General features: G+C 44.3%; 1 protein-coding gene across 1 annotated transcript; it reads right to left on the reverse strand.

Annotated features, from left to right (window-relative positions):
- Window positions 1-734: 734 nt before the first annotated feature.
- Window positions 735-12,909, reverse strand: LOC136108947 (interleukin-9 receptor-like). Its single transcript, XM_065851193.2, has 9 exons — window positions 12,817-12,909; window positions 6,925-7,015; window positions 6,431-6,539; window positions 4,954-5,147; window positions 4,131-4,267; window positions 3,629-3,803; window positions 3,273-3,387; window positions 2,132-2,216; window positions 735-1,645 (listed from the first exon to the last, which is right to left on the reverse strand). The coding sequence occupies exons 1-9, from the start codon at window positions 12,907-12,909 to the stop codon at window positions 1,094-1,096; spliced, it is 1,551 nt and encodes a 516-aa protein (XP_065707265.2). The 3' UTR covers window positions 735-1,093.
- Between the last annotated feature and the right edge of the window lie 2,749 nt (window positions 12,910-15,658).

Raw genomic sequence — 15,658 nt, forward strand, 5'->3', positions numbered from 1 at the left:
TCTTTGCGTTGTCAAAACTAATCAGTGCTAGCAGTCACCTGACAGACATGGGAAGCACTCCCAAAGAGGAGGGGATGAATGTGTGACCATATGTACGTGTGTGCAAGCTGGTGCAGATGCAGATGCACATACTGCAGTGTGGCTGCTAAAACTGTTGAGCCCTTTTAAACTAGGAGATGGAGCTAAGACTCCAGGAATCTGCTTGGTGGGTAATCAACCATACACAGGATTTTCTGTGTCTAGGGCAGAAATTAAACCTCCAGGGATTCAGCTCAGGCTGTACTCATTGAGCAGACGGGCAAAGGACTTGTCAGTTCTTGAGAAATAATAAAACCCCTGGAGAAGCAGTGGGCCTGGCCTGTTTTATGAATAAATAAACCTCATTTGGGCTGTTCTTGCTTTTTACCTTTCCCCATTAGATCAGGCCAGCCACTTAACCTTGGAATAAATGTTTGTTAAACTCAATGCAGTACATGGGGCCCAGTTACTGCAAAATAAAAAGTTACAGCCATTCAGGTTAATAAAGAACAAGGCCCATGCCTGATTATCTTTAAATAATACAATTATAAATTCTGATGAAATCAGGAACCATTTGAAGTCATCAGTATCATATTAAGAAGCAACTTACCCTCTTTAGCAAAAATCATTTATCCTGGTTGTATGAAGAATCACACATAGTTTTACAATAATTATGGAGTGTAAGTCATGCTTCAGCACATTGCAAATATTGTTGCTTCTGAGAGGCACAAAATTTCAACAGCTCTTCCTGAGGAAAAACAGCAGGTCTGCTGCTGCTTCCTCAGACTGGGGGTTGCTGGACTTCTGCTGCCGCCAGGAGGGTAATTTAGTGGGGGATATGGCCATGTGTGTCCTGAGACAGAGAAGTTGCTGCTGGCAGGTCTTGTCATGACTGTAGGGGTGGCATTTGCTGGCCAGAGGAGTTGGTCACAATCTTCTTTTGAAGTACAGAAATCGAGGGTTTTCCTAAAATTGATACATGTTTGTAATTGTCTGCACAGTCATCATTTAAACCACTTGGGAGGACGGTGTTGGGGGGTGAGGACAACACAAAGATCTTTGCAGGCAGTATTCTTCAGGGAAGGTCACTTGGATCATCCTGATGTTTGACAAAACTATTGCTGTTGGAGAGCTTCAGTAGCTCAGCAGGAATTGAACCTTCTGGAGTATCATTGTCACATAAGGTGCAATAGTCACTGCTGCCAAAGGACACATTTGCTATCTCCAAAGAGTCCTGAAGCATAAGGATGTTACCCTTTCTGTGCTGTGCATGAGCGGGATCATTCCTTCCCAGGCTATGGCTCTCAAGGTTGGCTGTAATCATTTCAGAGGCTTCCAGGCTAGCTGTATCATCAGTATGGTTTTGTGCGAGCAACAGTCCCAGCCTCACTTCTATCTCTTCTGTTTTTACATACCTGCTGGGGAGATACTGCTGGGTTGGACCTGAGGCAAATACAAAGTTTTCTTCTGTAGCAACCAGATTTGTGCTTTCCATAGGTTTGAAACAGATCTGGGAAATCAGTTCTTGGGTGTTTAGATCAGAAAATCCGTCTGCAGTCACTTTGTTTGAGCTGCTGGCCCCTTCTCGTCTGAGTTGCCAAAAAGCCTCGTTAGGTCCAACCCAGTCCTAGTGAAAAGATCAATAAGTTCAGGACATTTTGCTTAGAGATGGAATTTTCAAAATAGCTGTTCTTTCTATATGACTTTGGCATAATAATCGAGAGGTTTAGTGCAAATCTACTGGGCAAAATTAGAGTAGTAGAGAATCTAACTGCCAATTTCACAAGACATTTTCAAGATTTCACCTCCAGAATATATTGCAAGCGGCTTGTACTGCTTTGGCTTTGCAAAGACAGGGTGCACCTCTCACGTTCAGCATGGACAGGGAGTGAGTGACTGAAGGGGGTTTATTTCTAAGGAGACAAAAGCTGGACAGAAGTTCTGGTGCTGCAGCTTGTACGTGGAGGCAGGAAACCAAGGAACTATGAAGTCTCAGGAAGATCAGAACCATGTGTCAGTAACTCTGCTCAGGAGCTGGAATGATTAATCCCAGAAAAAAAATCCTCCCCCATGAAGTGTGGGTGATAAGAAAGAAATTAAACTTACTTCGTACCTTAAAATCCCCATTGTGCAAATTATAGAGTGGCTGAAAATAAGCAGCTGGTGTAGGAATGTTAAAGCAGGAGAGGCTTTTTGCCCTGAAGTGAGAAAACAACACAAAAAAAGGACAATTTTTCTGTATTCTGTCTCGATGATATAGCACTGATTAGATGAAAGCCCCACGCTTATGTTAGAAAGATTGCACAAGAAGCCCATTTCACATAGTTTCTGACACCTCGTGCAATTGTTTGTCTGCCTCCTGTGCATGCGTTGAATGTTTCTAGCCTGAAGCACAGTTTTAGAAGTTTCTGAGGAATGCTATATGCTGCAAATTCAGTTCTAGCCTGTTACTCATTATATGCACTAAAGCTACTTATGCGTTTGTTTAGCAACGTATTTGATCTACCCCACTGTTTCTAGAAGTGTTTTAGAGTTCTAGTTTCATTACATTTAGACAGAGAAACTCTGCCAGACATCCTAGTCCCTATATTAGAGTCTATCCTGTAAAAATACTTCATCATATGGCCACCATGTATTCTGTTTCTCTAAGAGTGCCACGTATATGGAGCATAAGAATGTATGTCAAGGCAGAAAATGAAGAGGGAGATTTACCTTTGCTCTGCCAGTAAAAAAAAATGCAGAGGATGGTTGAACCAAGGTTCCAGAGACACTTTTTTCTCTGTACAACTTGGTCCCAGAACCTAAGAAACACTGAATCTGAGTCAATGGAGTTTGCCTGTATTGGTATATCACATACTGACTACTGCCAAGTATGTCACAAGTAGCTAAACATTGATATCAGTTTAATCACCTGTATAGATTGCTGTGTACTCGCACTTTTAATTTATCTACACGAAACTCAATAAAAAATTTCCATGGGTTTAAATTTATTTAGCTCCAAGAGATGCTCAGCCTTGAGCTTTAGCTGAGTTTGGGTACCACAAAGGCACTTTGGTCTCCTTAAGGATTGTGTAATGGCTCATAAACTATCATCAGCCAAGGAAAATGTCATGTCCCAAGACTGTCAAAACAGCTTTTGAAAATGATTGAGCCTGTGCAGCAGAAACAGGAAGCAAAAGTGATATGAGGACACTTGATTTACCCTCTTCAGGCTGTAAAGATCAAGCAAAACTGAATGAAAAAGTATAACATACCTTGAAGAAAGCTTGCAGTTCCAAAATAAATAGAGTAGCATGCCGAAACTCAGAGGAATGAACAAGAACTGCATAGTTCTGGTATTTAGGATCTTTTCAGACAGTTTTGGTACATCTAGGAAAAGAATCAGCACCAAAAATAATTGATAAAAAGTCTGGAAGTCAAGACAGAATCCCAAATAACCAAGCCATGCAAATGAATGTAAAGACCTAAAGACCTCAAGGAAAGTGATTTAGCTATGAAATCTTGAAGGAAGCTAGTTCTGATCTGAAAATCTTCATTTTACCAGGTATCTTCCCGTTTTTGGAACATGGACATGAAAAGACATGAAATAAGGTAAAAACAACACTTGTACCTGCTCTTTGAAACACTGTTGTCTGGCTCCACTCACTCCACTGACTACGGTACGAATCCTCCTCTTCAGAAATCTTGCAGCGGACTCGTGCGATGTAGGCAATGCCACGGCGAAGCTCTGTGGCTTCAATTTCTATCTGCGGCAGTGAGCTGGGTGACGTCTTGTTCAATGCGATCTGTGAAATATTACAAAGAATTTGTTAACAAGGCTGGGTAAAAGGATGGTCTTTGCAATACTCTTCCCACCCTGCTTTTTTTTTTTTTTGCCAAATCCTCTTTTCTTGGGTGCAAGAAGTGGTCCTGCATGATGATGGATGACTTCTGAGCACAGGGTTCGCGAGTAGAAGATTAGTTGATACTCAGTATTTATGTTTTCTGTCAAATCTTTCAGTCTTGATGTGGGAAACCAGAAAGGCCAATGGGAAGCGGTCAGCAGCCACAGGGCCCTGAGCTGAGTGGCCATTGCACCCCAAGAGCAAGGCACGTGTGCCTCATCCCGTTACCTCCCAGGACAGGCCGGACTCCTTGTACTGCAACTCATATTGAAGAATTTCAGCCAGGTACCAAGGCACACTCCACCATATGTGACACTTGCTGGCAGTGGTGTTGCTCTGGATGTTCAAAGGTGGATCAAGTTTTACTGCAAATAGAGAAGTAGATTTTTTCACAATATTTGGGACATAAACACCATAGGAGATGCATGATAGTAGGCTGACTAAAGTCCTGGAAGATAATGCTGGGTCTAAAGAGTGATACTAAGAACAGTAGTAGACCTATTTAGCTTACAGGGCAGGTCAGAACAGCTAGAAGAACTGACATAAATTAGTCCCTGAGGATAGTCCTGCAAGCAAAGAACCACTCTGAATGTCACATTCTGCTCTTCCAAGATGCTGCTAAGAGACAGACTCTGAGATTTTGAATACTAGAGCATTCTTTTGAAGTACCAGGTCATCGGATGTTGAATTAGATCCATGACTTTGATTCCTCATAACTTCATTTCTTAAGAAAAAAAACCAACCATAGAGGCAATTCAATTGTATATTATCCATGGCACAAGAAAACATGATGCAGATGAGAAGTGTGCTCGAAAGGTGCTCCAGAGCCCCTGCCCTCTCTGAAATCCTGGACAAGTCAGAATGGAGAGACACTGGGCCTGCATTCTTACTGGTGGAGCCCACACAGTGTGCTCTCCAGGGTGGGCACTCTGCCTTGTTTCTATTGTTTTCACTTGCTGTCTTTGAGATGCCCTTTGCTAGACAGCACATCAGGCCTACCCTGAGCTGCTGGGCAGAGCCTCAGCCCACAGCTGCCCTGGTTCATACTTACTGTGCTTGCAGGGATTGTACTCCGGAAAGACAATGTACGTGTGATTACGTCCAAAGAAGTTGCCTTGGAGAGAGACTTTATAGCCATCTGTTTCCAGGATCTGGCTGGCTAAGTGGATTGTGCACTGGTACTGATTCTGCGTGCTGTCTCTGGTAGTCAGTTTGCAGCTGGCGTTGTGGCCTTTTGACCAGAGGCTAGAAGAATAAGGTGGCTGAAAGTTTCTTTGAAGGCATAGGGTTAAATGCTTTCCAGTTGATGAAAGATGGGTGGCAGCTTTGCACAGCACCACATTCTGGAAGAACGTGAGCCTCTTTAGTGCAGACAGCATAGAAAGGAGCGCTGAAGCTGGCTGGACAGCAGGGATGAAGGGAGGAAGGAGACACCTGCAAAACCCGCTGCTGAGAGCACCGCCGTGCCAGAGCTGCACGCAGAGCCCAGCGCCTGCCCCGCTCCTCCGCGGGCTGCAGGGAGAGCAGTGGGCAGTGAGTTACACACACAGCACAAAGCTAACGACTTGTACATTAAAGCCTCTTTCACCATGAACAATATTCAATCTCAATATTCAGAAACTTCAGCACAGCATAACAGAATGAATGACAGAAAACATAATATTGGGGAATTAGCTCCAAAGTACAGTCTTCTATTAAATAATTATCTAATGCAGCCATTTATTAGCAAATTTTTCAAGTTGCATTTGAGTCCACAATAAACTGGGATACCACAGTTTGTCAGCTTGGCATTTTTTCATGGATTTAAAATCCAGTATCTTAAAGAGTTAGACTGTTTTTAACTTAACCTTACAGAATATATGAGGCATCTAATGTCAGCATGGCTAACCTTCATATAATAGTTCACTAGTGACCGGTACTCAAGGCCACATTATGACACCATCTAAGCACATTAATCTCAAATTAACATATCATAATGCTTATTAACCTATCACCTAGTGAACTATTCACCTGATTTCTTCTGTTAGAAGAAAAATTATTCACATAATATTCTAAGTCTCTTATTAAAGCTTATAGCTCGCTGGACTTTCAAAATAATGTTGTGTATATGCATATTTACTAATTTAGCTTAAACCACTAAGGTTTTCATTCTAGGTAACATGACAGGAAGTGACTGGAAATGGATGATGCAGCTTCATGTGGGATGGGCTCTGGAGGTCCCCAGGTCTCAGGGAGCAGGGCTGGGATGGGACAGCTCTCTGCTCCGAGTCCCCTGCTGGAATCACAGAGGGGACAGTGGGCAAACAGGCCGCCCTGAGCCATCTGTGCCAGACCCCTGCTGCACCCCGAGGCCATGGGCCCACAAAAGAGTGCAAAGGGAGCAGCTTCCAAAGCTGCCAGGTGTGGGGCAATAGGGTGGCAGAGCTGGCTGTGCCGCAGCCCTCCTGCTGCAGGAGCAAAGCCCGCGCTGGGCCCGTCCCCTGCCCATGCCCAGGCTGCCATGGGCAGCTCTCTTGTGCAGCTCTTACTTGGTGAAATGAAGGTGGAAAGGTCCATGGCCCACGGGCTCCTCCGTCACCCACGTGCAGCTCACAGCAGTCACGTAGTTATTCAGGCAGCTCAGGCTGCCGGGGAACTCTGCGGGGAAGGAGACCAGAGCTGCGTTTGTGTGTCACCTGATGAAGCCTTGCGTGGCGTATCAAATGCATTACTTGCTAGTGCTTCCTTTACTGACACCTCCTCTATCTTTCCTCACGATGCTCTTCCTCTCTTGTACTGCACTTCCCTGCATGAGGTGCGTGTAAGATCTCAGGGCAGGGACCTTGGGCAGTGCCGATGTTTTTTCCTGCTGCCCAGCTTGTCCAGTGTGTGCTCAGTTCCCTGGGCATTGCCAGCTGTACTGGTTTCTGGGAAATGGCAGTCACCGGATCTTGCCTTGCACACTTTAGGGTCTATGAATAAGAAATGAACACATGCACATGCTTCTCTTACCACAGTGCACCTATTCCATGTCTCCTCTTACCTCTCCCCCTTTCTCCAGCACAGAGCAGCACAGCAGCGATGCACAGCTGGAGGCCCAGCCGCCACACATCTCCTCCCATTCCAGACAGGATCTGAAATACAACGGTTGTTAGGAGCAGTTTTGTCAGTATTTGTACCAGCAGGTTGAAGCTTTAGCTACATGCCTCTGCCAGTCCTGACACAAGCTGACCTTGGCTCTGTCAGAAAGAGCACCAACTCAGCCATATCATTCCTTATATAGGAACTGTTCTTCTCATGACTGTAAATAGTACTTTGCATAGGAATCTAAAGCACTAGCTGCCTGAAAGGAAATCTTTAATTCCTGCCATTTGATCAGGAGCAAGGGAGTGTTCCATCTTTCCTTCTTCCTGCATTTTTTGGCATCTTGTTTATGACAATTTAAGAGCAGAAGAGACCTACAGTGGGTTGGAACAAATGTTCATGTTTCCCTGTATCCTGTTTCTCACAGTAACCAAAGAGAGATGCTTAGACAAAACCGTAGCAATAGAAGAAGCATAGATGTTCTTAGTATACTTAGGGCCTAGACGTTACCCTAGTTTACTGAAGGGTTGTATAAGGATATTTGAAGTGTATCTTCTGCAATAGGGAACACTATACTGGACTTGTCTCTTTCTTTTTTGACCAGAAATTCCATCCTGTGAATTCTTTCACAGAATCACAGCCTGGTTGGGGTTGTAGGGCCCTCTGTAGATCCCCAGCCCAAGCTCTGCTCACGCAGGGTCACCAGAGCTGATCGCACAGGTCGGTCCAGGCGGGTTTGAATGTCTCCAGAGGAGACTCCACACCCGCTCTGGGCAGCCTGGGCCAGGCTCTGGCACCTCCCAGCAAAGAACTTTCTTCTCATATTCAGATGGACCCTCCTGTGTTTCAGTCTGTGCCCGTTGCCCCTCACCCTGGCGTTGGGCACCACTGAACAGAGTCTGGTCCATCCTCTGACACCCAGCTCATACCAAATGGGTATAGCCTGGCTACAGAATAAGTTGGTTTCTAACCAACAAAGGGTCTGAAGTAGTCTTGAACAGGAGTGAGAAAGAGCCTACACTTTGCAAGGATTGCGATATTTCAATAATTAGGTTTGTTTTACTGAAGGGATTAAATGATCCGATGGCTACAGTAGCAGGAGCTGGACTCCCTGACCAAGAGTATCCTGTCAGTCTGGATTTCACAAGCTGGACAGCAGCATCCACAGATCAACCTCTTTCCCGTAATTATGCTTGTTTACAGCATCCCTTTTCTAAGTTAAATACTAAAATAATATTTTTGTAAATATCCTGTTTTGCTGCAGACCTTCTTCAGAGTGGGGGTTGTCAAGAGGAAGTGTCACCATTAGCTGATTTGAGCTGAGGGAGGCATGAAGTCTCCTGCTTATCATCCTAATCAAGGTTGCATACGATCCCTGTGATAAATACAGTAAGACTGACTAAATATGAAATAGAAAGAGCTGCATTAAGTAGAATTATACATGTGCTTACAAGAACTTGTTCGGGCACACAAACAAACATAGGTCAGGATAACTAAACCAGGACAGAATATTTCTAGGTAATTGCTACTAATTTGATAAAAACACCCACACCTACTCCCTGCAAGAAGTTCTTTGTTCAGTTCTGCAATGTTTGAAACATGACAGACATTTCCTGGTTCTCTAGCTCACCTGGAAACAAATACAGCGTGTTTAAATGCAAAACTGTGTGTTAAAAGCCATGAATGTTAGTCCTAAGTAGGTCATGGAACACTGAATTCTGAAAGGCTTATCAGAAAATGATTTGGGGAAATAGCACATGCCCAGCTGAAGGAGATCCTGCAGTACATGAATGCAATTAGAGGAGCTAACACACAGTCTGTGAATGCATATCGATTAAAAGAAATGTTACTGCAGCTACACATAGCACTTTAACACCATTATAATTTATTTTCTTCTATTGGGATCCACACTTTAAACAAAAAGTTGCTGAAAATATGAAAATACTTCTGAAAAGGGCAATAAGAGTGATTTAATCCTGGATAACCTTCCTCAGAAATAAACAACTGAAGACCAAATAAATTTATTTAACTTAACCAAAGGAAAAGCTAAGTAGTAATTTCACACCAGCCATAAGTATCTTAGATGAGAATATTTCAGGTAGGAGAAAATTATTTTTAAAAATTTTCTTTAATCTACTAGGGAAAGATGGAAAGAAGCAGTAGTTGGACACTGAAGGTGGACACAGTCAGACAGAAACAAAGTGCAGAGTTTGTACAAAGGAGAACTACCTTTATTGCTGGAACCTCTTGCATAAACACATGATCCACAACTTGTACTCTGTAAATCTTGGTTAGGTATCTTAAAAAAAATCCTTAACTCAGAAGGAAGTCATGAATGGACTTAGTTATAATTGCCTGTCCTACAGTGAAAGCATTCTTGTTCTCCTCTTAACATCAGCAATCCTCAGCCGTGCAAAGGTAAACCTATAGTACATCCTAAAGAGCTGTTCACAAACAGGCCCTATCCCTTCTGCCCACTTCTTATCACTTCAGCCAGGCACTTCCTACTTATGAAGAAAGGAAATAATTGAACGTTATGTGGTGTTCAGGGGAAATACCAATACAAATGGCATTAATGAGGTCATTTGAGTAACGTCTGCTGATGCTTGCAATGAGTTTGGCTTTGCAAGAAAATAGCTGCAAGCTTTGCTACAATGCTAGAGGTGCTCTGATGCCTTTTCTCACCTTTCATACTCACTGTGCTTCCCACCTGGTTCAAGTCACTCAGCTGTGGGAAAAGAATTGCCATATTACCCTGGGGCAGGTAGAGCTGATGACAGCCCGGCCTGACCACAGGGGAAGTGTCTTGGCAAGTCCCAGAAGAAAATTACTGCTTTGGTGTAATTCTCTTTCTCTTATGTAGGTGAATATGAAGCATTTGATAGGCCACGTAGCAAAACGGACATGGTCAATTCAAACCTCAGCCTCTCTTGATGCTGGACAGCAGACAGCCACAGAATGGTACAAATGAGGCAAGTGCAAAGGCACTTTTCAGTTTCAGTGAGAACGGATGGGTGAAAGGATTCTTGATGACATAGCAGGACTCATAATTCTCTCCAGTGATCATCATCTCTGAACACTGCCGGTTCTTTCTGCAGCAGGAGGAAAGCGAGAAGCTGATAATCAAGCCAGGAACCAAGCAGAAACCAATAAGGTGCCAGCACCATTGCAAGGCAGCATCTTGTTGGCGTGCCCTATGTCCAGTACCAGCAGCAAGGGTACTACTACAGCAGCTGGGGCACTGGAGGACAAATCAACCTTCCAGCCAGGCTGCTTGGTGCTTTTTTTTGTTCTAACTTCCAGTTTCTGTAGCACTGCTGAGTTGTGGGTGAATGCAGAAAAGCCCTGTGGGAACTAGAGTTATGGGAGGTGTCAGAGAAAGGGAGAAGAACCACATTTGCTTTGCAGGAAAGAAAGAGACCAAATGTCGGAGAGAAAGCCCTGAAATGATGCACCAGATATGTTGCCACCAGTCCAGGCGTTGGTTCAGTACCAGAAGCTGACTGGTGACCTGGAGTTCCGAAGTGGTCCCAAGCTGGTTGCAATGGTGTTTCCATCCTTTCTGTGTGTTTCCAGGGCAGAGATGTTCTGCCTGTTATCTGCTCAAGGGAAATGAGGCCATGCAGCTATGACTTTCCCCACCCACAGGAGTGGTTCCATCAGCTGCCTCCATTTCCCAAATGTAATTTCAAGTAATTTTAATCTAAATTTGTACAGTACATATTTTCCAAATGCTCTCCACTGCTTATCAACAGAAAGACAGGTGTTCGACTGTTATTGCTATATCTGTTTGTATTACTAGAAATCCATATTCAAAGTTCTGGCTAACCCCTACATTCAGGGTCCAGTAGAACACAATTAAAAGATGGCTTTTGTTTTCAAGAATTTATAGGGTAAAAGAAAGTAGTTGATAAAAACCACTGAGAGGGAAAGTAATATAAGAAGGTGACAGCACAATCTCAGCAAGTGGGTAGCCTAGATGTCATCTGAGTTTTAGCAACTCGGCAAAGCAGAGCCTTAAGGAGAGACTTGAAGAATGATATTGAAGCAGCTCAAGAGAATTGTCAGCAGCACCTTCAGTGTGTAAGCAGTAGCACTGAGGAAGGTTGGGAGGAGTTGATTTGATGATCTAGGGGGAGGTGGAAGCTGGCATCGTAGAAGGAGTTGACTTCTTGATATGGAAGTGAGAGATGACAAGAGGACGATGAAAGGCTGTCAGTGACTTGGAAAGTGGGGACAAGAAGCTTATGTTGGAGGTGATAGAGAAAGGCAGATAGAAGAATTGTGTGGAGAAATGTAAAGAGTTCAAAATGACAGACACAACACCCAGGCCTTTGCATCTCTGGCCTTGGAATGACTGCAAGTGAGACAAGATCAATGTTACAAAGGTCAAATAAACCATGAAATTCAATTGTCATACAAGAACATAAGAAAGGATTTCATGTGGAGATGTGTGCATAGGATTCTTCAACGTGCTTGAGTACCTTTTGATACACATAGTGATACTATATGCCAGCCCACAGCAGACAGCCAGGACTCCTGGGATCTATCCCACCTCTGCCATCAACTTTATGTAGAGTAGATTGTTTCGTCAGTGCCGTTTTTCTTGTTGCAGCTCACTCATATGGTCTGCTGTGTTCATCTAAATCTTAGAGGAGGTCAGAAGCTTCAGGTTCTGATCTGCAGTGGCTCCGAGCTGTCCCCAAACATGCTCTGCTGCTGTCCCTCCCTTGGCAAGGCACAATGAGTGGTGCACAGCAGAGCAGGCTCAGCACACCTAGACCCTTCAACACTGTTTCCATTCCTTACATCTTAGCGATTAGTCATAAATGACTTTCTGTCTGTTGGCCATAATCCCTTCCTTTGCTTCAATCTCTTCCAGAGGCAGCACCAACGGGCACTAAAGAAAGGCAGGACACCAACTCGCGCCTATGAAGTAAAACGGGGCGGGCAGCAGCGTGTCTGTGCCAACGCGCACATCCCTCCAGCCATGGTTAGCCCAAAGTGCACATTCTCCAGAACGATCCATTGTGCTACTAAGCGTGATTGATCATCACGGGCGCTCCTTCAGTCATCACTGCTTACAAGAAAATATTTGGCCGGTCCTTTAAGAAAAATTAATTATAGATTATCTTCCTCCTGAGTATCTAGGACTCTAAGCACATGTCTGACAAAAGCACATCAAATGCACAGACCAGAATCATATGATCAGATTGGAGAATAAGGAAGAAGTAGCAGGATTTCCTCATCCACACAGATGGTCAGAGAGAACCCCATATAACTGGTCTTTTTCACCCTTATCTTTGGGGAGCCATTTTCCCACAATCTGATGCTCACTAACAGCTATGTACTTGTAGATTTGACAGACTTGGATCCCAGAGGGAGAAAAAAAGCTGCTACAAAGCATGACTACTGCAGTAAAGCAGTATTCACACACACACATATATACATGCACATATGTGTATATATATACACACACACATTTTAAAAAGTCATATTTTTGTCTGCAAAGTCCCAAACACTGAGGGCTGTTTTGGTTGGATTCATTTACATTCATCTGTTTCAGTCAGAGAAGAGTACCTAAAAATCATTTATTCAAGATGGTGCTTCTTTCCAGCACAATCCATATCAGAATTAACACAACAGTGTGATTTTGTGCTCAGCAAACTAGCAGAACAGAAATGCAAAGACTCTTCCAGTGATTTTATTTTTCTAGGTTCCTAGCATGAGAAATACTATAGAATTCCACATTTAGGTAAAGAAACTATTTTTCAGTATCTTAGCTCAATAAATATGTCCTATTCATTATCTATTAGCATGTATAGAACAGAAATATGTTAAACTGTCTTACCAGCTTGAAGGAAATTTCACTTTTCACAGTGCTTCTGTCCCTTGATAGTTTAGACTGTGTGGTTTGATGATCAGGAGGTAGCAGCAGTGGCATAATAAAGCAGAGTTTACTGTACCCGATTTTAAAGATAATCTCAAGAACCAATAAAAACCTGCTCAGATTATCAGATTGAGTTAAAGTAGCTGCATCTGCATTTATTCAGTGCAATGGAGAAACTGAGGAATTTCTGTTAAAGGGTTAACATTTAAAAGGCTAAATAATTTGCTGAATGCAAAAGTACTTTTTTGCAAGATTTATATTAAAAAGGCCAAAAGAAGAGCTCTTTAAGTGACCCACAGCCATTTCCTAGTGCTGTCTGAATGTGGGATGGGATCTTCCACCCACAGCCTCTGCCCAGCCCTGCTCGACACCCCGGCCCCCCACACTGCCCGTCCTGTGGCTGCGCTGAGCTCAATGGGCCGCTCGGGACACAACCGGTCCCTGCAGCGCTGCCTGCGCAGACCCCGGGTGCAGAGGGAACACAGCTTCCCATGTCCAGCTGCAGCAGCACCGTCACAGCCAGCATCCATCGGGCCAGACACACATGGGTCTGGTGCCAGAGAAGGGACGAGAGGAGCAGGCAAAGCACAGACTGAGTAACCGTCTGTCAGAGTTCGCATTAGGGGCCAAGAGACAGGAAGGCAGGGGCCAGGCAGAAATGGGGACAGACGTTTCCAAATCGGTACTACAGACTAAATTATGGTGCTTCTTCCAGCACCTGCTTTTGGGCCTTCCTCATCCAATAGTACTCCTGCCAGCTCCCATGAGGCCTCATGGTTACCCATCTAAATGTGTATTACACTTTTAATAGTTACAACTATCTTGAACAGTAGCAGGTACAGAAAGCATCTGAAATGCAAGCAGCCTTCAGAATGTCATTTAAGCAAAAAAAACCTGCTGCCTCAAATTGTCCAGATGCCTGTAGTTCACCTGCTGCAGCAGAACACATCTTGTCTCCTGAACAGACAAATTGTACCCTTGCATCTTCCCAGCCTGCTGCCACAGGTCACCACAAAGATACTACAGCTGTATATGACCCATGGCTTTTGCCTTATTCTGCCTACAGGGCAGATAGAAAAACCAGTACAAGAGTGCAGCAGCAGTTTGGCTCAAATGGCAAAGCACAAACTTTTCCCAGTTTCCTTTCATATTACTATTTCAAAACACAGAGCAGTGCTTCTGAGGAGCACATCACTGCTCTCTGCAAGTTGCCTTTTTCCATACTTCCCCCATAGCCCAAGTACCACTTGGCCCAAGCAGCAGTAACTGACCTCCTGCTCTCCCAAGGTCACTCAGACCCTTCTTCCATGTTTTCTTGGATCTATGTCCCTGATTGTTGTGAACACTGTGCAGGGTTCAACAGACCACAGCCATCCAAGGGCTCTGTCTGCACGGGTGGTGCTGCTGACCTCATCCTGCTGCTCAATGCATGACTAACGCCACCTTTGCAGGGCAGGGTGAGATCACTTGGTTCCCCAAGCATGGCAGGAGCAGCTAAGCAGGCCTGAGCAGTAAAGACCGAAGCAAAGGCAGCATTCTGTAACTCTGCCTTCTCTGTACCCTCTAGCACAAGGGCTCCCAGCTCGTTCAACAGCGGGTCCATGTTTTCCCTAGTCTTCCTTTTGCTGCTGATGTGATCGTGTAACAATAACAGAAACAGCTCTTTCAGCAGTTCTGGGGCCAATGATACTGTCAGAAACAAGCGTGCAGAACTAAGATGTGTTGTAAATGGGCGCTGGAGAGACAGGCAAGTTTCCCCTCCTCCCTTAAGCAGCCTGGGGCCAGTTATCACAGTGCAGTTTCTGAAGTGCTATAGCTGCAAGATGAAACTGCAGAGGACTGTTACAGACCATCAGCAATGCTTCTGCTCAGTACACATTCGCACAGACATAAGCACGGTCCAAGCAGACCGAAGCAGACCTGGCAGGACAGCGCGGGGCAGGGACACGGGGTTGGCTCGGTCCTCTGCTGCCTCGTTCAGGGCGTGCAGGGTGCCTGCAGCGCAGCCGGAGGATGCAGAGCATGCTAAACTTGCCTCACACGACTGATCAGAGAGGATGACAAGGAAAACGGAAAATAAGGAGAGAAGGAACAAAAATCCTGACAGAGCAGAGCCCAGGAAGCCCCTGAGCTAGGGGTATATTAACATGAGCAAAGCTAAGCCCTGTAGGTTCAAAATCAACATAGCAGAAACCATGGCTGTTCTGAATAATGAAACCAGAGATGTGGTTGCATCGAAAAACTCTCCCAGCACTCACCTGTGAAGGAAAGAGCTTCTCTTCATTACAGTGTTCCCTCTGATTCAGGGAGCTGTGGGGTTGGCTAAAGCCTTGGATAAGAGGGAAGAAAGTTTATTGGTATCACAGCAACAACATATTATTACCACAAAGGTTCTCTCTGTATAAGATCTTCTGGAGTCCAGCAGCACTGGGTTAGTAGCACTATGCCTACATAAGATGCAGGTCTTTGCATTCAATATCAGTACTACTGTAACTTTTTAAGACAATTATTCTAAACAAAACAGAGATAGATGTCAGAGGGAAACATATTCGTAGTTATAATGCAAATATCAGTTTACTGGTTGGCTTTATTAGCTAACAGAAATTGCTCAAACTTTGTGCTACTGACCTGTTAACTGCAGCAGATCAGGTCCAAGGCAGAATATAAAATTGCAGGAACATCCAAGTAGGACAACATTTCTGAAATATATGCATAGTTCTAAAAGCTACTCAATGTTTCAGTGCTTGGAAAACACTGAGAGAGATGCTGATTCCGTAGAAAGCCCTGGTAGCAGGAGTTTGTC

The sequence above is a fragment of the Patagioenas fasciata genome, chromosome 15 (assembly GCF_037038585.1).
Source record: "Patagioenas fasciata isolate bPatFas1 chromosome 15, bPatFas1.hap1, whole genome shotgun sequence".
Lineage (NCBI taxonomy): Eukaryota > Metazoa > Chordata > Aves > Columbiformes > Columbidae > Patagioenas > Patagioenas fasciata.

Excerpts from the sequence above, each read along its gene's own strand:
- LOC136108947 (XM_065851193.2), bottom strand. The coding sequence starts at position 12,909 with ATGCCACTGCTGCTACCTCCTGATCATCAAACCACACAGTCTAAACTA. Across the intron at positions 3,388-3,628 it reads AACAGTGTTTCAAAGAGCAG|ATGTACCAAAACTGTCTGAA; the intron begins GTACAAGTGTTG and ends TTCTTTTCCTAG. Across the intron at positions 2,217-3,272 it reads AACTGCAAGCTTTCTTCAAG|GGCAAAAAGCCTCTCCTGCT; the intron begins GTATGTTATACT and ends TTCTCACTTCAG.